At 37.1% G+C, this 24168-nt stretch overlaps 1 protein-coding gene and 1 non-coding gene across 3 annotated transcripts in view; both read left to right on the forward strand.

The window, feature by feature from the left end:
* RAB3GAP2 (RAB3 GTPase activating non-catalytic protein subunit 2) overlaps positions 1 to 24168 on the forward strand; it is a 120918-nt gene that overhangs the window by 65317 nt on the left and 31433 nt on the right. For both annotated transcript variants that reach the window (XM_054449963.2, XM_063671959.1), the window contains exons 9-21: positions 1461 to 1559; positions 7464 to 7612; positions 8477 to 8556; positions 8684 to 8773; positions 10473 to 10612; positions 12560 to 12776; positions 13322 to 13465; positions 13693 to 13775; positions 14072 to 14136; positions 18150 to 18240; positions 19732 to 19859; positions 20957 to 21170; positions 21535 to 21632. In XM_054449963.2, the coding sequence (XP_054305938.1) occupies positions 1461 to 1559; positions 7464 to 7612; positions 8477 to 8556; positions 8684 to 8773; positions 10473 to 10612; positions 12560 to 12776; positions 13322 to 13465; positions 13693 to 13775; positions 14072 to 14136; positions 18150 to 18240; positions 19732 to 19859; positions 20957 to 21170; positions 21535 to 21632 (1598 nt within the window). The remainder of the gene's footprint in view (positions 1 to 1460; positions 1560 to 7463; positions 7613 to 8476; positions 8557 to 8683; positions 8774 to 10472; positions 10613 to 12559; positions 12777 to 13321; positions 13466 to 13692; positions 13776 to 14071; positions 14137 to 18149; positions 18241 to 19731; positions 19860 to 20956; positions 21171 to 21534; positions 21633 to 24168) is intronic.
* Positions 3156 to 3286, forward strand: LOC129023820 (small nucleolar RNA SNORA36 family). Its single transcript, XR_008496938.1, has one exon. It is a non-coding gene; the product is annotated as a small nucleolar RNA SNORA36 family (small nucleolar RNA).

The following is a 24168-nucleotide window of genomic DNA, read 5'->3' on the forward strand; positions in this document are numbered from 1 at the left end:
GAAGTCTTGGCTATGTGGTTCTTTTTTTACAATTGGTTTAAATTTTTATACCTATTTTCATAATCTTTTAAATTATTTAAATTTAACCCACCATAAGCTTCATTATCTTGAGAACATTTAAAATACTCACCATTAATATATATGCCAAAAGGCAATTTCCTGTGGGTAAGAAGTTTATTAATAAACTAGAAATAGACAATGATTTTATAATTGGTATCATCAGACATTTAATTTTTCACCATTTTTGAATTTCTGTTTGTTTGTTATGTATAAGACCATAAAGCCATTTGTCTCCTAGGAAGTAAGGAATTAAGCCACTTAGTGCCCTTGGGTTGTAAGTTGCTGTAAAAAGAGTTCTGGTTACTTAGCCATAAATTGTGAAGTTTATTTCAGCATATAAGAAAATTATCTTTTCTTGGCCATACTATCAATATGCAATATTTAGAGGTTATATTTTTTCTTTATTATTATTTTTCACTTTCCTGAATAAACAGCCAGAACTCAGCAGTATTCTAATACGTAGCATGGGAGTTTACTGATCCATGGGATGTGCATGAATCTATGGCAAGAGGTGTAATTGTTGCTTTTCCTTTTCTTACTCACTAGATGAAGGGACTGAGGTTAAAGATTGGCATTTCATTCATTTTTTTGACAGTGCTGTTGCTTTTAACATATCTTTCTATCAAGTCTGGCCTCAGTTACCTAGGTTAGAGACCTCGCTGTATGTGTGCTCTGCCAAGTATATCAGGTTTTTAGTTTTTCAATCAGTAAAGCACTGATTCCTATCCCTAGGATTTTATCCACTTTGTCAAGAGGGAGAAATTGCTTACTTGGCATCACATGCAGTTTGAATTAACTTTGTTTTTGTTTTGTTTTCTTTTGTTGTTTTCGAGACGGACTCTTCCTCTCTTACCCTGGCTGGAGTGCAGTTGCGTGATCTCAGCTTACTGCAACCTCCACCTCCCAGGTTCAAGCGATTTTCCTGCCTCAGCCTCCCGAGTAGCTGGTACTGCAGGCATGTACCACCACGCCTGGCTCATTTTTGTATTTTTACTAGAAACGGGGTTTCACCATGTTGGCCAGGCTGATCTCAAACTCCTGACCGCAAGCGATCTGCCTGCCTCAGCCTCCCAAAGTGCTGGGATTACAGGCATGAGCCACCATGCCCGGCCTGAATTCCCTTTGATTTTTAGTAGTAGTCTAGGATTTTTAATAGTCTTCTTTAATTACTGGAGTGTTCCAGAATCTTTTGTGACAGCCAACTTAGTCTTTTAAATGTTTGCATTTTACGTGCATTGTCTTGGTGTGAATAAATCTCACCTTATGCCTTGTTTTCATTACTTTGCCTCATTATTAACTGAAATTTTAGAATAACAACTAGTATGGTTTTAATGTTTTTTTGTAAAACTTCATTTTATCCATAATAATTAAGTTTGGATTGTCTATTTTATCTTTGGTAGCTGCAGCATCAGGCAATGAGAACATACAGCCACCACCATTAGCTTATAAGAAATGGGGTCTACAAGATATTGACACTATTATTGATCATGCTAGTGTTGGTAAGTATTACTAATTCAAATTCTCTTGGAATTTACTTCTTATACTTTTTATTGAAGTATCTCATTTATTAGAAATGGACATTTATTCTTTATTTATTATTATTTTTTAAGATGGAGCTTTGCTCTATCACCCAGGCAGGAGTGCAGTGGCATGATCTCAGCCCACTGCAACCTCTGCCTCCCAGGATCAAGTGATCCTCCCACCTCAGCCTCCCAAGTAGCTGAGATTACAAGCGTGCGCCACCACGCCTGGCTAATTTTTGTATTTTTAATAGAGACAGGATTTCATCATGTTGGCTGGGTTGGTCTTGAACTCCTGACCTCACCCGCCTCAGCCTCCCAAAGTACTGAGATTACAGGCATGAGCCACCACACCTGGCCAACATTTATTCTTATATGAAAAAATGCATTGCCTTTAGTGAGACATCTGGAAGTTAGTTCAGATTCAGATCATCATAGGCATATATCTTTAAAGCTGGGCATGATGGCTAACAGCTGTAATCCCAGCACTTTGGGAGGCCGAGGCGGGTGGATCACATGAGGCCAGAAGTTCAAGATTAGCCCAGCCCACATAGTGAAACCCCATCTCTACTAAAAATATAAAAATTAGCCAGGTGTGGTGGTGCACACCTGTATTCCCAGCTACTTAGGAGGCTGAGGCAGGAGAATTGCCTGAACCCAGGAGGTGGAGGTTGCAGTGAGCCAAGATCACGCCACTGCACTCCAGCCTGGGTGACAGAGCGAGACTCTGTCTCAAGAAAGCAAAACAAAACAAAAAGAAATGGTAGCAGTTTTAATAAAGATTTAATTATGCCCTCAGCCGCAGTATTGTACAGTTTTAAGTCACTCACTGTTTGACTAATTTTTCTACAGACAAATTTGGTCTATATAATGACCATATAAATCAGTCTTTTAAAAATGTAACCTTGGTCAGGTGTGGTGGCTTGTACCTATAATCTCAGCTACTCAGAAGGCTGAGGTAGGAGGATCTCTTGAGCCCAAGAGTTCAAGACCAACCTGGGCAATATAGTGAGACCCCATTGCTTAAAAAAAAAGTAACCTTTAAACTAGTAAAATATAGATAAAAGCAGATTTCTTCTTGCAGCCACTATAAGAGAGCTTACTGTGTTAGGTACTGAGGGTATAGAGATGTAAAGACATGCTTCTCTGCTGTCTGAAAGTGTGAGTCTAGGAGTCTGGTTAGAAGAAACACATGAGAATGGCTACAATACTACAACATAATAATTGTAACAGACAAGGGGACCAGCTGTAGTGGGAGCAGAGGAGGACACACTCATTGTTTCTCCAGCACACCATACACTTTTATCCCTAGATCTATGTGCATGTGGGCTAGAATGCCTCCTCTGTGTTTGTTCACTTGGTCAAGTTCTACTCATTCTATGCAAACTGGACACTGGGAGAGAAAGAGCAAGGAGAAAAGGAAGGAGAGTGACTCTAAAGAGGCTAAGGATATCTGACACACAGGCTGTCTTTCTATTTACTGCGTAGCTCTTACATGGAATACTCTGTGATAAAAACCTATTGGTAGACATCTCAGTGTGTCTACCTTTTTGCTAGCATAAAAATGCTGCAAAATTCCAAAGTGTTGAGTTCAGTTCAGGGTAGCTTCCCTGCTCTGTTAATTAAACTTTGGAACATTGAAACTGGCTAGGGAAAGTGATTGGATAGAAACTATTATTCTATTCATTTATCCCCAGCCTACAAAATGAAAAAAGGTGCAATAAACTTTATTGTATGTACATCTTTATGTAGAGGTCTGGTTAATTTATTCAACAAATAAATGAGTACCTATTAATATTTGTGCTAGAAATACAAGGTAGGACCCTACTCTGATAAAGCTTATGTTTTGGTGATGGGGAGACAAACAATAAACTAAATGAATATCAGACTCTTAGTGGGCATCATGAAGAAAATAAGTAGGTTATGATAGAGAGTAAAGGAAGAGGGTGCTTTAGGTAGACTAGTGAGGAAAGGCCTCTCCAAGGACGTGACATTCAGACTGAGACTTGAAGGATGAGAAGGAGCCAGCTATGGAAAGATGAGTAGGAAGAGCATTCTAGGCAGAGGAGCATCAGGGATATAGGCCTGGGAGCCTTGAAGACCTCAGAGTGTTCAAGAAACAGAAAGGGGGTTGGTGTGACTTGACTGTGAAGAGTGAGGGGAAAACAGGACAAGGTTAGGTTGGAGATGCGGACTGGGGTTAGATCACGTAGGGATAAGGAGATCCAATTTTATTCTAAATGCAGTGGATGTCATTGATGGATTCTAAGTAGGGGATTACATTTAAACATATCTCTCGTTTGCTGGGTAGAGAGATGCTTGTAGAAGAAAGCAAGGAGACCAGTTAGGGTAGAGAGATGCTTGTAGAAGAAAGCAAGGAGATCAGTTATTGCAGTAATTCACACAAGAGAGAATGATGGCTTTATGGTGGAGGCAGTGGAGTTGGAAGGAAGTAGACAGATTTGAGATACCTTTTGTACTTGCTCAGGGATGGTTTTGAGAAACAAGAGGAAGGAAAGAATTAAGGGTTTCTTAATTTTTAAGTTTGAGCAACGGGCTGGATGATGAGACTGTTTACTGAAATGAGAATAAGGAGGAGAGGAAGAGATTTAAGGTAGGCAAATAAAGAGTTACGTTTTTACAGGTTAACTTCTGACACAGTTAAACATTCAAGTAGAGGTATCAAGTATACGAATTGGACATGAGAGTCAGAAGTTCAGGGAGGAAGCTGGGATTGTACATATAAATTCGAGAGGGAGTGGTTTATTATGGAATGTTTCGTAGAGTTCAAGAAAAGAAGAAGGTCCATTGGATTTGACAACATGGAGTTATTTACTGACTTTTGATAAGAAAGTTACAGTAGAATGGTGAGGATGAAAGCCAAATGAATATAGTCTTAAGAATAAATATTTTTACCCCCTCCTGTCTAAAATCACAAACAAGGAGCATAAGAAATAGATTCCCAGTATCTCCATTTTTATGGAGTCCTGACCTCTTCCTGAAGCCTTATACTCATTTCTCCAGCTCCCTACTGAATAATTTCTACCTAGATATCAAACTTAACATATCCAAAATCGAATTCTTAATTTCCTCCTGTCAAACTTGCTCCTGCTTTTTTTTCTACATCATCTTTCTTCTTCTGGTTGCTCCTTACCGTGACATACAAGGCCCAACTTTATCTGGCTTATGGTACCTCTGACACTGTCTCCTGTAGGGTTCCCCTCCCTGTTCATTGTGTTTCATCACACAGATCTCCTTTGTGTTCCTCAGACACAGCAAGCATATTCCCACTCTAGACCATTTAGAATTACTGCTCCCTCTGCCTGGAAAGCTTTAGCTAGTCACATGGCTTTCTCCCTCTCTTCACTCAGATCTCCTTATATATCACATTGTCAAAGAGGCCTTCTTTAGTTACTCTACTAGGCCTAGAAAATTATCCAATGAGTTTGACTTTATGGAAACTTATATTGAGAGGGACTTTGATGTCTTTCAAAGTGTGGAGAGGCCTCAGACGCTCAGGGAAAACTCTAAATGACAAGGTAATAATAACTCCAGAAAAAAAAGAATGCACGGCCAAGGAAATGTAATTACAGTAAGTAGCATGTCTCAGCAGTGAGTAATACTTATATCGTTCCTAATAATAAAAACAGTGAATTTAATAAAAAATTGAGATACAAATATTTTGGAAGGATATAGGGCGAGAAAGAGAGATGTAAATAAGCCATACCACCTTAAGTTAATGAAAAATAGTGCTAAAATCAGTGACTCGAAAGATAACAGCCCCCTAAATTCGGTACCAATGTGTAGCAATATAGAGGGCAGAAAAACACTTTAAATAATACTATAGGAATGTGGTCAGCTGTAGACTGTGGGAAATTAGTCTCAAACAGCCTTGTTTCTTCAACAAATAGATTTCAAAGGATCGAGGATGGGAAGGAAGGGTTGAGGAGGTCAGAAGGATTTTGGACCAAGCTTAATGTCCATTTGTTTGTGGTTCTTACTTTGAAACCCAGAGGTATTGTTTTTCTCAGCAATGGTCAGCTATTTTGCTTCAAGAGCAGAGAATGCAGAAAGTTTAGGTCAACCAAGGTTAAGATTTAGCCAGAGGAGTATGTGTGTAGGGGGAAACGAGTGTAGGGAGGTTGTGGATATTTGCAAGAAAGTGATGATGATGGAACACAAAGCTAAGCTGGATAGAAAGGGAAGTGATCCCAGGAGGTGCTTGATAAATAGTGGAAAAAATAGTGGGATTAATTAATTTAAACTCGAAATTGTGAAATTACTGCAGGGAGTTTCTGGAGTAATTGAGATAGAAAGCTAGGAGGTGGTGGTCTAAGTGTGGTATGCTTGAAATCAAAATTACAAAGAATCCACAGTTGCTGATGACAGGATCTAAAGTGTGACATTGAAAATAGATGATTTAAGTTATAGGAAGGAAAACATCATTGGTAGCAAGGATAGAAAGGACTGATCAGCCATTTCCTTACAATAAATTAGAATCCTTTAAAAAAAATTGCATATCTATTGCAAAATTGTCCTCTGGATTACCGTGTAGTAATTTATACTCCCATGTATATTGCATGGGAGTTTGAAAAGAAGCTGTTTTAAAACCTAAATTTCAATTTATGTGCCATGCAATTTGCCCTTTGATCGTGTTTTGTAACGATCAAGTTTTAAGCAAATTTTAAGCAAATTTTGTAATGTAGTGAAAACATTTTGTATACTGAATCATGGATTCATTCATGACTATGAGACAGGTGTTCTGATCTTTTATAATAGTCTAGGAGGTGGGAGGGGAGTTTAAAAAATAGTCCAAGGATTTGTTTGATCACTTTAATTCCTATAAATCCAGTGAATGGTTTGCTTATGAACTCACTCAAAGAATTTCCTTTCCTAGGAAAGGAATGAATGCATTTTTTGACAGTTTTCAGGCAAAGGGGAGACAATACATGTATATGAAAATTAGTAAGGTCAGGCACAGCAGCACACGCCTATATTGGCTGGGCACAGTGGCTCACACCAGTAATCCCAGCACTTCGGGAGGCTGAGGCTGGAGGATCACCTGAGGTCAGGAGTTTGAGACCAGCCTGGCCAACATGGCAAAACTTCATCTCTACTAAAAATACAAAAATTAGCTGGGCATGGTTGTGCGCGTCTGTAATCCCAGCCATTCGGGGAGGCTGAGGCAAGAGAATCGCTTGAACCTGGGAGGCAGAGGTTGCAGTGAGCTGAGATCGCACCATTGCACTCCAGCCTGGGCGACAGGGTGAGACGCCATCTCAAAAAGAAAAAAAAAAGAAGTGAATTGGTATTTGGGGATATAAGTGGACTGTATACTTCTGGTACCTCTGAGTTTCGTATCTGTTCAAAAAATTAAATTTTGTTTTTATGATGTTCTATAGGTTATAGAAATTATAGATGGAAATTTTAATTTTTTTTTTTTTTTTTTGAGATGGAGTCTCACCCTGTTGCCCAGGCTGGAGTGCAGTTAGTGCGATCTCAGCTCACTGCAACCTCCACCTCCTGGGTTCAAGCAGTTCTCCTGCCCCAGCCTCCCAAGTAGCTAAGATTACAGGCACCCACCACCACGCATGGCTAATTTTTGTATATTTAGTAGAGGTGGGGTTTCACCATGTTGGCCAGGCTGATTTCAAACTCTTGACCTCAAGTGATCCAACTGCCTTGGCCTCCTGAGTGCTGGGATTATAAGAGTGAGCCACCATGCCCGGCAGAATATTTTCTGATGTTGACTTTGTAGCTTTTAAAATGACTTTTGGTTATTAAATAAAACTAAACATTTAGCATCTTAGAATGGAACTGAAGTAAAAATGTAATGATCGAAATAACATTGTACATTCAAATCACGTTTTTTTTTTTTATTAGGTATTATGACTCTGTCCCCCTTTGATCAAATGAAGACTGCCTCCAATATAGGTGGATTTAATGCAGCAATTAAAAATAGTCCACCTGCCATGTCTCAGTATATCACTGTAGGGTCCAGTCCATTTACTGGCTTCTTCTATGCTTTAGAGGTATGAGTTTTATCAGTGATCATGAGTAAGGCTGCTCTTGATTTTACAATTTGTCTACAAATTGGATATGGTAACTTGCTTAGCCTTAAAAGATTAAGCAGTTTACATTTCTAAATTTCAATTGAAACTAAAATTAATCTCAACTAGCTTTCTTCTAAATTCTTTAGATTAACTGAAAAGGTACTACCATCAGTATAAAAGAAAATTCTTTGTTTCTGAAGCCCTGAGTTCTTTGATAGCTGAGATGTCTTTAAATATTGGTGCAATAGTCAGGAGCTCAGGCTTGTTAATGATGCCAGCCCACTAGGGATTTGAGTAAATGAGGAATTGTAAAGACAGAACAAGCTGCCAACTATACTTGTTATAAGTGGTGAAAATTGCTTCCTAAAATAGTGGAAAGTTGAGTGTTAGATTTGGCAGCTCTTGTTTCTCACTTAAAAAGCATGCTTCTCAGAATTGTCCAAAATATCTTTTTACTTTTATAAAAATGTGTGTGTGTATATGTGTGTGCATATATATATATATAAAGAGAGAAAAGAGCCAGTTATGTGTAGATGTGAAATCCATAGTCCAGCTAGAATAATGTAATCTTAATGTCCTAGTTTAAAATTTATTTTAATGAAATTACAATTTAAAGAGGGAAATTCTAATGGTAAAATAGACTAATTGTGATTTTATTTTTAAACTATAGAGTTAAAACTTTTTCTTATATTGCACCTAAAATAAACTTTTTACTGTACTCTGAAAGAAGCTGAGTTGCTAGTCCAGCCTTTACAACTTTTCAAAGCATTTTAAAGTAAGCTTTATTTAGAAAGTATGTTTGTTTCTTTGTAAGCTACTAAGTTCAAATGTTCTGTTTTTCAGGGAAGCACACAACCATTGTTATCCCATGTTGCACTAGCAGTTGCAAGTAAACTCACTTCTGCTTTATTTAATGCTGCCAGGTAATTACTTAACAATTAAATAAAGAATATCTCATTTGTATCTAGCTTGCTTTTAACTTATATTTTCATAGTCTGCACTTTAAAACCCTGGAAGCTCAGTTTTATTCTAAGTTTTCTTTCTTTTCAGTGGTTGGCTTGGTTGGAAAAGTAAGCACGAAGAAGAAGCTGTCCAAAAGCAAAAGCCGAAGGTTGAGCCAGCTACCCCATTAGCTGTAAGGCAAGTCTGTCATGCTTCCCAAATTTTAGTCCTTTTAGAAAGGTACTGTTGAATATATGGTCTTTCCGTGTGCTTGGTTGATTTGCTGATCTCGTCTTTGGAACTTCTGAAAGCCACTGCAGTGGAATTTTTTTTCCCACTAGAATGTAAAACTCCATGTGAAGAGTGATTCTTACCTGTTTTGTTCACAACTGTATCACTGTTATATACTAGGTATTCAAGATGTATTTCTTGAGTGTGCTTTTTAACAAATAAACTTAGCTTAGTTGTAGGAGAATTAATTTAGTGATAGCTGTTGAATTTCTTTTTAAAGTTTAGATAGTTTGTTACTAAGTTGTGTAAACTTTAAAAGTACTTAGTGATTTCTTTTAAAAAATGTAATCCTAGTGGATTGCGGTGGCTCACGCCTGTAATCCTAGCACTTTGGGAGGCCGAGGTGGGTGGATCACTTGAGGTCAGGAGTTTGACACCAGCCTGCTCAACATGGTGAAACCTTGTCTCTACTAAAAATACAAAAATTAGTTAGGCATGATGGCATATGCCTGTAATCCCAGCTACTCGGGAGGCTGAGGCAGGAGAATTGCTCAAACCCGGGAGGCAGAGGTTGCAGTGAGCCGAGATTGCACCGTTGCACTCCAGCCTGGGGGACAAGAGCGAAAAACTCCATCTCAAAAAAAAAAAAGTAAAGGCAGGAGTCCTGTATTCAGGCACTCTTTAGACAGACTCCTGGCCTGTGCTTCCTTGTTTACTTCAGTAGTGCTTTAGAATGTGTTAGTTATATTGGTGAGATTTTTTTTGGTGGAGGGAGCATGATTTTTGTTTTTGTTTTTTTCCCATTATTATTTTTTAGATAGAAGCATTTTTTCTAATGTTTGGTTTTGTTTTAAAATCATTTTTTATTACCTAATATAAAGTACCACCATGAAGGGAAATAGAACACCTCCTCTTTATGGATGTTCTTCACCTAAGAAGAGCCAACTAATTATTAAAATTTATCGAAGTATAGCTTCTAAGTTTTTTTTCATCTTTTTAAAAAATACATTGTAACATATCACATTTCCTAATATCAAGAGTCAATAAATTAGCCAAATGGTCCTGTGCGTCTCAAATAAATGTAACAAAGGTTGGGCACCTTTGTTTCAGGGACTTTTCTCTAAGTGAGCTTTCCTAGTTCTCTTTTAGTACCTCTTTACTTTTATTTTACTCACAATTCTAATGAGGTTGATTATAGACCAACAGCAGTTTAGAGATAACTATTTAGAAAAAGGAAGGTTTTTGCTTCAGGCAGATTGGTGTCAGCAGGATGTCATATCTTGCAAAAAAGAAAGATTAAGAAGAAGAATTTAAAATAGACAAAAGATGCCTGTGTGGGAGCATATTCTAAAATTTAGTTGATGGTGAGGACATTGTTTTCTGTGATATGCCTTTTAATCAAATATAGTTATACTTTATATTCTCTAAAGGTATAGGGTTATGGGTATCTATTGAAAACCTACATAGGACTGTGGTTTTATTTCTTTTATGTATTTTATATTACAAATGTCAGTTGTGATTAAAAATTAACTATTAATCCAGGTAAAATTCATATTTCTTTATATAAAAACAGATTCAGCCTATTTCATTTATGCATTTCATTATTCTGTTATATGTTTCTGAACTGGAATGTGATTTGAGCTTTTTATTTTCTTTTAAATATCAGATTTGGACTTCCCGATTCTAGACGCCATGGTGAAAGCATATGTCTGTCTCCATGTAACACACTGGCAGCAGTAACAGATGATTTCGGCAGAGTTATTTTATTGGATGTAGCTAGAGGAATTGCAATACGCATGTGGAAAGGTACTTCTTACAAAAATCCAGAAAAACAATTAATTCACTTTTTACCCCAATAGTTGAGCAATGTTACCATCGTTCAGCTTCTGGTTGATAACTCTGTTTAATTCTTTATGTTTACATTTTCTTTTTTTGACATGAACTCAGATCAGCAACCACTTGATCCAGTAGTCAGTTGATACATCTTTTAGGTTTGATCACTTCATAGCCATGTTTAACCTTTTCCTTATGCACTTTCTTTCAATTCTCACTGTTATGTCAATTTCTGAGTTCAGTTTCTTCCCCCTGCTACATTTATTCCCCTTCACAAAGCCATTCTTGAGCCAAATGTTCTCCCCAAATCTATAATGCCAAGTCTTTCAGATTTAAGATAGCAAAATCCATCTTCACTGACTTGACTTTTATATCCATATGCTTGGGTCAATCCACCTGGTATGTCAATAAGTATGTCACTTAGGAGTTTCCTTCAGCTATTAGTAACAGACCCGAGTAACAGACCACAGTATCTTCAGGAACCCAGTCTTCTTCCTTGTAGCTTCCCCACTCAAGGTTCTCATAGACAGCCCTCTTATCTGCATTCCGGGAAGGAAGCAGAAAGGAAGAAGGCTTCTCCTGGCAACTGAGTCAATCTACTTTGAAGATATTCCCCAAAGTCCCTTCAACCATTATCTACGTTAGCCAGGACTTAGTGACATGGCCTCATCTAACTATAAGGGAGACTTGAAAATATCTTTTAACTAGGCACATTGTGAATAATATCTCCCTGACTAAGAAAGAAGGGATGATTACATTATTTAGAATCATCTGGAATAGTAACATGTCAGTATAGACCACAATTTATGGTGCAATCTTGTCTATCCTGTAAAATGTGAGGAATAATGGATTGAGGTCATTCAATTACTCTGGACCAGACTGAAGCCACTATCACCTTCTTGCCAAAGAACTCCTGCAGTGACAGACAGAGGCAGTCTTTACCTACTGCATGTCTCAGTATCTGTAGAAATAGTTTTAGTACTGCAGATACATCATTTCTCCTTGGTGTTTGTCTTCTGAAACAATATCAAAGGTATGTTCTCAGCAAGACTTTTCTAAAATACCAAGACAAAGCTGTACTGACTGCTCCAAATCCACTATGGCAATCTTATTCCTTGCATCATTGCCTGTCTTTCTGCAGCTGGTACAGCCAGTTTTTCTTTCCATTGTGTCCTTGGAAAGAAGGATCAATTGCCTATGTGAGGGACCACCCTAAAATGGAAAACAGCATCAGCTACTTCTCCCATGCAAGAGCTTCCTCCCATCGCCCTGTAACCCATATTTTCTATCTGCGTGTCACCAAAAGGCATGCGTGGGAAGGGAAGGGAATGAGCAGGAGGGGTAATCAGGTGGCTTCAATTGTATCTATAATCTTTTCTCTCTTTTTTTTTTTTTAGAGAGTTTTGCTCTTGTCGCCCAGGCTGGAGTTCAGTGGTGTGATCTTGGCTCACTGCAACCTCCACCTCCCGGGTTCAAGTGATTCTCCTGCCTCAGCCTCCCAAGTAGCTGGGATTACAGGCATGCACCACCATGCCCAGCTAATTTTTTGTATTTAGTAGAGACAGGGTTTCACCATGTTGGTCAGGCTGGTCTCGAACTCCTGACCTCGGGTGATCCACCCGCCTCAGCTTCCCAAAGTGCTGGAATTACAGGCATGACCCACTGTGCCCAGCCAGTGTTTTCTTTTTAAAGAGAAAAAGTGATCAGAAGTAAATATAGCAAAATACTAAGATTTGATAAGGCTTGGTGATAGACTGGTTATTATTTATTATCATTTTTTATTTAAGATATTCCATAATAAAAAATATACTTTTATAGCTTTTCTTACCCCACCCCCACCCCCACTATTCCAGAGTACTTCAGGAGGCTACTATGGAACCTAAATTAAGTAATTAACTTCCCTTTACCTCTGTCTCTAAGGGTACCGCGATGCACAAATTGGATGGATTCAAATTGTAGAGGACCTCCATGAAAGAGTGCCAGAAAAGGCGGATTTTTCCCCCTTTGGAAATTCTCAGGGTCCAAGTCGAGTAGCTCAATTCCTTGTGATCTATGCACCAAGAAGGGGAATTTTAGAAGTGTGGAGCACACAGCAGGGACCTAGAGTAGGAGCTTTTAATGTGGGGAAGCACTGCAGGTAAGCTGCAAATGCTGGCATTGTGCTGGTTACAAAATGAAATATAGGAATGCTTTTATTAAAATAAAGCTTTTACTAAAGCTGCTTATTAGATTACAAGTTTGAGAATTACAATATTCTTTATTGTGGTTTTTCCTGTGAGTGCCTGGCATGTACATAAGTATTTAATAACAAAAAAAAATTTAAAATGCCATGATACACTGCTGAATTAAAGTTAGCTTGTTGCTGATGTTTGTCCCTTACTTACGCTGCGAAGGCTCAAAAGGAAAGATTCCTTTTGCCCTAGTCATAAGTGAGGTGAATACTTTGTTTGCCATTGAAACAGGGGCCTGATTGTGTTCATTTAATTTTTTAGAATCTTTCAACAAGGCAGAACTCTGCTAGTTGAGCCCTGCTTTATTTATATATTTGCTATCAGTATTTAGTTGCCTTATTAGTGCTTCTAAATTGATAATAATGTTGGGTTTCCTAGCTATAATAAAAGCACCTTTTGGCATTTCTCCTTGTTCTAATGTTTTTACCATATTGGTATGTGATTTCTTTAGGCTGCTGTATCCTGGCTATAAAATAATGGGCTTAAATAATGTTACCAGTCAGAGTTGGCAGCCACAGACTTACCAGATCTGTTTGGTTGATCCAGTGTCTGGAAGTGTGAAAACAGTGAACGTTCCCTTCCATTTAGCACTGAGGTAAGGTGTGTCCAGTGTTGCTGATTGACGCTCCTCTGCTAACTTTTCCTAGTTCCTAGGTTTGTTGTACTCTCTTTTGTAGTTGCTATTTTGTTGTTTCCCTTTTCTTTAGACTGATATCTTTAAAGTTAAATAGGAAACATATAAAGGAAAAAGTTGGAGTGTGTCAGAATTAGGAAGAAAATAATTTCACATTCTGTAATAATTTGTTATATTTATTGGTTTAGTGATAAGAAGAGTGAACGAGCCAAGGATATGCACCTAGTGAAGAAACTAGCAGCCTTACTGAAAACAAAATCTCCCAATCTTGGTAGGTGTTCTCTCATACAAATAACAAAGCATATTGTTCTATCATCTTTTAAATCAATAAAATATTTTGAATGGAGCAATCAAAATAATGCATGGATGAGCTTATTGGAATTGCTCTGTAAGGCTGAAGTGTGCCATCTAGAGGGTGTTATAATTCATAACAAGAAAACATTAATGTGAGAGAACCCAAAAATCCTTTAGACTCACTGATAGTACAGATATGTTCATTTTCTTTCAGAATAATGTTTCACTGTTTTAAAAATTAAAATTTTACTTTGATTATTTTTTTCTTTATAGATTTGGTTGAAACAGAAATAAAGGAATTAATTCTTGATATTAAATACCCTGCAACCAAAAAACAAGTAAGTGTATAATACACGAACTTTCCTGCTAGTGGCTGTAATACATCCTTCTTAAGAAAATCTTTATTTTCCTATTTCCCCCAAACATGAGAGGCTGAAGTCTTCTTTTCACATTTTTATTATTTATCCCTTTCTATATTTTCATGTAGAAGTTCCTGTTGTCTCTTTAAAAAAAAAAAAATTAATATTCACTCCTGTAATCCTAGCACTTTGGGAGGCCGAGGCAGGCGGATCTTGAGGTCAGTAGTTCGAGACCAGCCTGGCCAACATGGTGAAACCCTGTCTCTACTAAAAATACAAAAAAATTAGTTGGGTGTGTTGGCGGGCGCCTGTAATCCCAGCTACTCAGGAGGCTGAGGCAGGAGAATCGTTTGAGCCCAGGAGGCGGAGGTTGCAGTGAGCTGAGTTTGCACCATTATACCCCAGCCTGGGTGACAGGGTGAGACGACGTCTCAAAAAAAAAAAAATTAATATTACCATACATCTGAGTGTGTTTTATATACACATACCTACACATCCCTGCATTATATATATTACATATATAATATATATAAAATAGTAAATATGTGTGTATGACCACCTACCTTAGGAAATACAATCTTACCAGGAACTCTAAAGAGCCCTGAGTGTCCCCCCTCAGTCCCATTCCCTTCTCCCATCCCTAAGGTAACCGTAATTTAGAATTTTGTGGTTCTTTCTTTTTCTTTGCTTTATAGTTACATCATTCCTGTGTGGCTCCTTTGAAACCTGTTGATGCATTTCCTGCCTTTTCAAACTTTATATAAATGGAGTCATGCCCTATGTCTTCTGTGACTTTAGTTTTTCCTTCAGGATTATGTTTCTGTGTCATTCATATTGGTGTATGTAGCTGTAGTTATGATTGATTCATTTACTATGCCATATAAATTCCACTCACTGACTAGAATTTATTTACACTCCTGTCAGTGAACGGTTAGGTTGTTTCCAGATTTTTGACATTACAAATGATGCTATGCTTATCCATGTACAGATTTCCTCATTCACATATGCAAGAGTCTCTCTAGCGTTTATACCTAAGAGTGGAATTGCTAGGGTGTGAGCTGCTTCAACTGTACTAGTTGATGGCAAATTGTTTCCCAAAATAGTTGTACTAATTTATATTCCCACCTGTTCTGTATGAGTCCCTGTTACTCCATAGCCTCAACATTCCATGGTATTGCCAGACCTTTACTTTTTGCCAGGCTCGTGGTTATAATGTGGTCACCATTGGTGATTTCTTTTACGCCCACTCCTCCTATCCAAACCCCTCATAATGCTATTCAAGTCCTAACTCCACAAATTCTTACATAATGCTTCGATCCCCATGGATAACTCTGAACTCCTACTCTACTTTCAATCAAAACTGGATAATTAATGACTACTTATTTTCTAATTATTTCATGTATGTTAATCATAGCTCCCCCAACTTTTTTTTCTTTAGGTCTTTTAAGCTCCTTCAAGTAGGAACCTTACCAAATACTTGATTTTTATAATTCACAGCATCTAAAATAATGCTACTGTGAAAATGTAAGAAAAAACTATATCACAGGTTTTTTCTTTTCTCTTACACAGTCACTCAACACTTCTGCCACTAGATGTAGGGTTTTTTTTTTTTCCCCACACACCAATCAATTTCTTTGGCAGATTCTCCAGCTAACACCAGCTGGTTATTCTCTAATTCAGTTCAATTCTGACACCATCTACCTGGAGATAGCATGAGATCATCACAACAGGTTAAGAGCTCAGTCCCACAAGACTTCTACCTACTTCAGGTACCAGTCACAAGTAGTCGGTTGAATTCAGCTATATTTCTGACTGACTGGCTATAAATTAGGGTTACTATGACCCTCTCTTTGCGGTTGATGAATTTGCTAGACCAGCTCACAGAACTCAGGGAAACATTTTACTTGAACGTTTACCCATTTATTATAAAGAATATTACAGAGGGTAGAGATCAACAGTCAAGTGGAAGAGATGCATAGACCCTTTCTATGGAAAGGGTTGCAGAGCTTCCATTCCCTCTCCTGGCAAGCCACTATTCAGGAACCTCTACATGTTCAGCTATCCGGAAGCTCTTCCAACCCTTGTCTTTTTGGGTGTTGATGGAACCTTCATTATATAAGCATGATTGATTGCATCATTGGCCATTGGTGATCAACTCAGTCTTCAGCTCCTCTTGGCTCCCCAGAGGTCAGGGGTTGGGCTAAAAGTTTCAATCCTCTAATACATGGTTGGTTCCACTGGTAACCAACCCCTTATTCTGAAGCTCTCCAGGAGCCTGCCATGAGTGGCCTCGTTAGAAAAAAAGAAGCTTCTATCACCCAGGAAATTACAGAGGTCTTAGAAGCTCCCCATCAGAAACGGGGGTCAAAGACCAAATGTTAGAACAAAAGGTTCTCCTAGCACCTCTGTCTACAAAGGGATTAAGAGCTCTGACTGATGAACTAGGGCAGAGACCAAACACTAGAACAAAAGAAACTCCTAGCACCCCCATTGTTCAAGAAATTATAGGAACTCTGTGTCAGGTACTGGGGCCGTAGACCAATATGTATATTTCTTATTATTTTATAGCTACATACATGGGAGAATTTAGTGAATAGTGATACGTCGGAGAATTTAGTGAATAGTGATTTCTGTTACAGTCCATTTTTAAAACACTTTTTGTTATTGTAGAACAGAAAGGCCTTTGTGGCTTTTAATTGTGTCTTCCATTCTACTGACAATGCTAATTGGCTCTCATTTTCCTCAGGGTAAAGTCTCCATTATTAGAGATGACATGATGATGACAAAGTGGGCATCTAGAGAGGCAGTTTGAGAAATCTGTAATAGAAAGGGTCATAACCCACACAGTTCTTCTCATTTCGATGCCATCTTTCTTCTTATCTTAAATCATAGAACAACAAAATTGGGAAACCAGCATAATGCAAAATGTCTTCTTGATTTTCTTTTTTTAATGATACTTCTGAATCATGTATGAAGCTGTGAATTTTATAAAAAATGCTAGAACACCCAATAACAAAAGTTATATGTCTTATAGGACTGCCTAAAGGGAAGGAAGAAACCAGTTTAGGCTTTAGGAGACTGAATAATGGGGAAGAAAGCAAGCTAGCTGCTAGCCTGTGTAATCATAGGCACAATTGGAGCAGGTTACGCTTGTCCTGGGTTCTGGCCTCTTACAGTCACTTTCTTTATTGCTTCCTCGTAGTTGCTTCATTATAGGCCTGACCAACATCTTGAGCCACCCTCTAAGCCCATTTCTCCTCCGAAAACACACAGAGGTTATTGTGTTATGATCAGATATTTGTCTTATCCCACATTCTCAGCCTACTTTTTAAACTATTTAATCTCATTAATTAAAACCCAATTTAATGTGCTAATATGAAAGGATAAATATGACCTTTAACTGCTATGTCTTACTCATTGATGTTTCTGATAGTTGCTACTTTAGGCATGAAGAGATATTTTGGGACTGGTTATGAAGAATCTTAAATATCTATGGGGGTGGGGAGAGGGAGGTAGGGAAGGGTGGGTACTGTATCCATCTAGCAGGGTCTATAGATTCTGCCTGCCATGCACAAATGCAATAATTAAGCTATAACTAAGTTTTTGGCAGCTTTTGTTATTGACATGACAATAAATTCTGCTTTTCATTTATGCCTAGATAGTATAGGCATATTCAAACTCTTCTTAGTGGTAAATAGCTTTATCTTTGTTTCTGTTTTGATTTGGCTATTCTGTTAAGTAGCAGTTCCCTTCTAGTTGTTTTATTCTCAGCCTAGATTTTTGTCATTTATGTCATATTTGGCATGACATGAAGTTGATTGTATATTACTTAACAATGCAACTTGAGATTTAAGATATGTACACTAAAACATCTTAAATATAGAGCTTACCTTTCAAATTTGGGGTAGTGAAAGTTTGGGCATAAATATAAGATTTAAAAAACAAAATCACTGCCTTATAATTACTAGAACTGTTCAATATCTTTCTTCTAGGCTTTGGAAAGCATTTTGGCAAGTGAACGTTTACCATTTTCTTGCCTTAGAAACATCACTCAGACTTTAATGGACACTTTAAAAAATCAAGGTAATAGGGTTTGTACTGATTGGAGGTTATGTTCTTAACTCAAAGTTTGTAACTCTGATTATAGAAAGCTATTGACTTTGTGATACCATCATGTTACTTTAATGTGGAAGTAATATAGATATAAGAACTTAAGAATCTCATTTATTCCATATTTAATATATGTAGTTGATCTTCATCTAAGCTGTCTTTGAATGTATTGACTGTTATTGGGAAGTTGTTTTTAATTGTGAGGAAAGATGTCAGGATAGAATGATAAGTGGTTATTCTGATACAGCTTTGTATTAATGTTCTATATCAGTGTATGAGTTTCCTATCAGTTTCCCTCGTGAACAGAGTTAAGGACTTCCAGAATCACAGTCAACAATCAGATTATTATTTCTGAATTTTCTGGTCATTTTTTGATGTTCAAAATTTGTGCTATCACGTTGTTCTTTAAATCCATCAGTCCATCAAAATGTATTTGTCTGAAAAAGGATTACACTTGAAACTTGAAACTGTGGGGTTGTAACACCATATTCCATCCAACTGAACTAGTAAAAATTCACTTTATTCTGAATTCCTAACATCAGTTAAATTGTGTGCAGTGGACTGGTGTCATCTAGTTGTGACTTTTGTTTGTCCTATTAATTATGTAAAACCAGCTTTGTGTTTTAGTTGTGTGTAAGCCAGCTTAAAGTGGCTTAATACACAAATTATAATTTGTTCTTTCAGGGCTTCAAACATGCTAATTTCGAGACCATTTTTCAACCTTTTTTTTTTCAACAGATACATAAAACTGACATTGGCAAATAGTGAACTCCTTTAGCGTACACCACTTGTCAGAAATAAATCCCTCTTTTAAAAAGCATGGTATACTTACAAAGCCCTCCCACCCCTCAAGGCATTCACAAAATCCCAAAATTTATTAAATGAAAAGTTATCTTTCACTGGCCTATTAGTAAACCAAACACCATTGTTGGAGTTCCATAAGATCATCAGTTTCAAGTTCTACATAAACATAAGATTCCTAAAAACTTTAATTATTTTGTATGGTCAGTTTTATTATGGCTATTAGAAGTTGAACAATATTCCACAATACTGTATTTCAAATAAGATTTTGAGGGAATTATCAGTGTCTCCCTTTTTAAAGAATAAATATTTCTTTTAGATATAAATATTCATACAGTATATGAATTATGTAGTCAGGGAAAATATTTTCAAAGGTATTTCCAGATAATTTCTTTAAATTTTAAGTATTAGATGAAGATATTTCTGCTTTCTTTTTTATCTCCCTACTTTTAGAGCATCTTATTTTATTTAAAAAGTTAGATATTTTGTCATGACAGAAAAATTATTTTTGCTTTCAAAATCTGGTATAGCTTAAGCATCTCAATATTTAATACATCAGAGCATCAGGGAATTATGTAATATTGAGAGATTTAATGAAAGAAAAGCCTGTTTATAAGTCTGTTAAATATATCTCTTATATATACTTTTCCTTCTGCCTTTTAGAACTTGAGTCTGTTGACGAAGGATTGCTCCAGTTTTGTGCCAATAAACTAAAATTGCTGCAACTCTATGAGTCTGTTAGTCAGTTAAATTCCCTTGATTTTCATTTAGACACACCATTCTCTGATAATGTAAGTAATCCCACATTTTATGTTATATAAAATAATCTCTCTGATTAGTTTTACTTTTTAAAATTAGTAGTAAAGAAATAGAAAAATTAAGAATTTTTTTTAAAGCTTTAAAGGTATATTTTCCTTACCAAGACCCCTGCTAGCTCTCTGTGCTTTGCTGCTATATTTATATTATTTATACAAGTGCTGAGATTATAGGCATAAGCCACTATGCCCAGCCACGATATGTTTTTGTACATATAGTATATAAAAATAGTTTGAAAGCCTAGCAGGTTATATCCCTGAGAGCCACATACAGGACTTATATGTAGATACAATGAGAATATTTTTCTATGTTTTTATTTTGTAGTGTTTACACTGCTTCATAATTAAGCATTTAAATTCAATATTTAGTTTCCTCAGAATAGTAAGAGTTGCATTTGACACCCTTTTAAATTTTTTTCTGATTATACAGTAATACATGTTTATTAAAATTCTAGCATTTGCCAAGGCATAGTGGCTTGCACCTGTAATCTCAACACTTTGGGAAGCTGAAGTGCGAGGATCACTTGAGCCCAGGAGTTCGAGAGCAGCCTGGGCAACATAGTGGGACCCTGTCTCTACAAAAAAAAAAAAATTTTAATTAGCTGGATGTGGTGGTGCATACTTGTGGTCCTGGCTACTCAGGTGGCTGAGGCAGGAGGATTGTTTGAGCCCAAGAAGTCAAGGCTGCAGTGAACCATGATTGTGCCAAGGCACTCTAGCCTGGGTAACAAAGTGAGACCCTGTCTCAAAAAAAAAAAATGCTAACATTCTAGAAGATAATAAAGTACTCTCAAGAAATATGCTAAAATGGTACTTTTAGTGCCATGCCTTTTAGTACCTACCTCTAGTACCATGTTTGGTTTAGTACCAAACATGTAGTGTTTCAAAATTATAGTTTATTTAAATAACCTCCTACTCATGAAATGTGATTTGTAAGTAAAGTTTTAAGCAGGATACATGATAGCTATTATATTAATTAAAAAGTCAACTTTTGCTTACAGCCTTGAATTTCAGTTCAGATAATGTGGTTGATAGATGTGGAATGTTGTTTTGTTTTGTTTTCTATTTTAAAGGACTTGGCTGTGTTACTAAGGCTTGATGAAAAAGAACTGCTTAAGCTCCAGGCATTACTAGAGAAATATAAGCAAGAGAACACCAGGACAAATGTTCGATTTTCTGATGATAAAGATGGTGTGTTGCCTGTAAAAACATTCTTGGAATATTTAGAATATGAAAAGGATGTGCTCAACGTAAAGAAAATAAGTGAAGAGGAATATGTGGCTTTAGGTAGGTAAAATAATACACTGGTCTTTGTATGCCTCTTCTTTTAGAAGAAAACATGGTAGGAACATATAGCATCTCAGATATTCCATTTGTTTTGAAATTTAAATAATGAAAGGATTTAATGTACTGTGTTTTTTGACCAACGAAAGATAACTCTGGTCAACAGGTTGTATTAATGAGTATACTAAAGAGACAATATTGGATCATGATTTGCTTTCTGCTTTAATAAATCAAGCAAATTGTACCATTAATTTCTCTTCCTTCATAATGTTTTGTTTCTCTGGAATTCCAAATTGTGATTCAATAAGATTGCTAGTCCAAATGGTAAGCAGTCATTGATTAATGTGCTTTGTTTTTGTTTTACCAGGTAGTTTCTTTTTTTGGAAGTGTTTGCATGGAGAAAGCTCCACTGAGGATATGTGTCACACTTTGGAGTCGGCTGGACTTAGCCCTCAGCTGTTGTTGGTAAGGTTTTTTTGGTTGCTGGATGCTGTTCTTCCTTGTGAATGTCACCCAGAAGTGTCAGTCTTCTTTTTTTTTTAAACTATTGTCTTTTAGGATATCATAAAATGTCCACGAAAACTTTCTAAAAATGATCAAAGAAAATTTTAATCACCATATTTAATAGAGTAATATTATTTATTCTTCTTATACCCTGTAAATTTTTTTTCTTTTTCTTTTACTTTGAGAGAGAGAGTCTTGCTCTGTCACCCAGGCTGGAATACAGTGGTGTGATCACTGCTCACTGCGGCCCCAACCTCCTGGGCTCAAGTCATCCTCCCATCTCAGCCTCCTGAGTAGCTGAGACCTACTGGGCAATTTTTTTTTTTTTTTTTTTTTACTTTTGTAGAGATGGGGATCTTGCTATGTTGCCCAGCCAGTCTCAAACTCCTGGCCTGAAGCAATCCTCCCCGCTTGACTGTTCAAAGCTTTTGGATTACAGACAAGAACCACCATGCCTGGCCAATTTTCTGTAAATGTTAACAAGCATATCGTATAGTTGGCCTAAAATAAGTTTAGAATCTGTGTATACACGCATCTATATGTGTGCATTTACAATAGAATTGGATCATCAGTAAAAAACTGTCATATTACAGTGAAAAATATCTTAAAAACAAAATAAACTTCCCATAAAGCAATGTGGAATTGTTACCAAACATTTTCAAACTTTGAATATATATTATAATGTAATCTCTAATATAACAAATATAAAACAAGAGTCATCCAAGGAGAAAATACAACACTAGATTTTTGCCCTTTCTGAAAAAAAACAAGGAAAGTTACCCCATCTTCCTTGTTCTTCTTTGTTATTACCTATCCCCTACACATGCATGCATACACAGTTGTCCCTCAGCACCCATGGAAAATTGGTTCCAGGAACCTCCCCTCCATTACCAAAACCATGGATACAGAAGGTCCTGATAAAAAATGGTGTAATAAAAAATTAGCCAGGCATGGTGGTATGTCCCTGTATTCCCAGCTACTCAAGAGGCTGAGGCATGAGGATCCCTTGAATCAAGGAGGTCAAGGATGTGCTGATTGCACCTCTGCACTCCAGCCTAGGTGACACTGCACTCCAGCCTAGGTGACAGAGTGAGACCCTGTCTCTAAAAAAACAAAAAAGTTAAATGGTGTGGCATTTGCATGTAACTGATGCACATCTCCCGTATACCTTAAATCATATCTAGGTTACTTATAATACCTTCTGCAATGTAAATGCCGTGTAAATTGTTAAAACTGTACTGTTGAGGGAATAATGACAAGAAAAAAGTCTGTACATGTTCAGTATAGATGGAACCGTCCATCTTTTTTTTCTGAATATTTTTGACTCACAGTGGATGAAATCCACAGATGTGGAATGCATGGATACAGAGGGCCAACTGCATACTCTTTCACACACCCTCATTTACATGTTATATTTTGGCCAGGATTTGGGCATCCTACCTCTGTGAGCTTGTTGATGGTTTAATGTGTTGTTTTTATTATGTATGTGTCTGGTTTTGGTATCTGGGTAATGCTGGCCTCATAGAATGAGTTTGGAAGTATTCCCTCCTCTCCAATGTTGTGAAATAGTTCGAGTAAAATTGATATTAGTTCTTCTTTGAATGTTTGAAGGAATTCAGCAGGAAATTCATCAGATCTGGGCTTTTCTGTGATGGGAGACTTTTTATGACTGCTTCCATCTCGTTGCTCATTACTGGTTTGTTGAGGTTTTCTGTTTCTCTACTGCTGTTGGCATAAAGCTGTTCATAATAGTCTCCAATGATCCTTTGTATTTCTATGGTATCAATTGTAATGTTTTCTTTTTTGTCTCTGATTTTATTTGAGTCTTTTCTCTTTGTTTCTTAGTCTAACTAAAGGTTTGTTGATTTTGTTTATCTTTCTTAATAAAAACAACTTTTTTGTTCATCTTTTGTAATTTTTTTTAGTCTCAATTTCATTTATTTCTGCTTGATCTTTATTACTTCTTTTACTAATTTTTAGGTTGGTTCTTTTCTAGTTTCTTGAGGTGCATTGTTAGATTGTTTATTTGGAGTCTTTTTATTGAGGTGTTTATTACTATAGACTTCCCTCTTTTCTTTTTTTTTGAGACGGAGTCTCACTCTGTCACCAGACTGGAGTGCAGTAGCGCAATCTCGGCTCACTGCAACTTCCACCTCCTGGGTTCAAGCGATTCTCCTGCCTCAGCCTCCTGAGTAGCTGGGACTACAGGCATGTGCTACCACACCCAGCTAATTTTTGTATTTTTAGTAGAGATGGGGTTTCACAATGTAGGCCAGGATGGTCTCGATCTCTTGACCTCGTGATCTGCCTGTCTTGGCCTCCCAAAGTGCTGGGATTACAGGCGTGAGCCACATGCCCGGCCGACTTCCCTCTTAGCACTCCTTTTGCTGCATCCCATTGTTCTAGTATGTTGTATTTCCATTTTTATTTTTTCAAGAAATTTTTAGATTTTATTTTTAGTTGCTTCCTTGCCTCATTGGTTGTTCAGGAGCATGTT

Source organism: Pongo pygmaeus, chromosome 1 (assembly GCF_028885625.2).
Source record: "Pongo pygmaeus isolate AG05252 chromosome 1, NHGRI_mPonPyg2-v2.0_pri, whole genome shotgun sequence".
Classification (NCBI taxonomy): domain Eukaryota; kingdom Metazoa; phylum Chordata; class Mammalia; order Primates; family Hominidae; genus Pongo; species Pongo pygmaeus.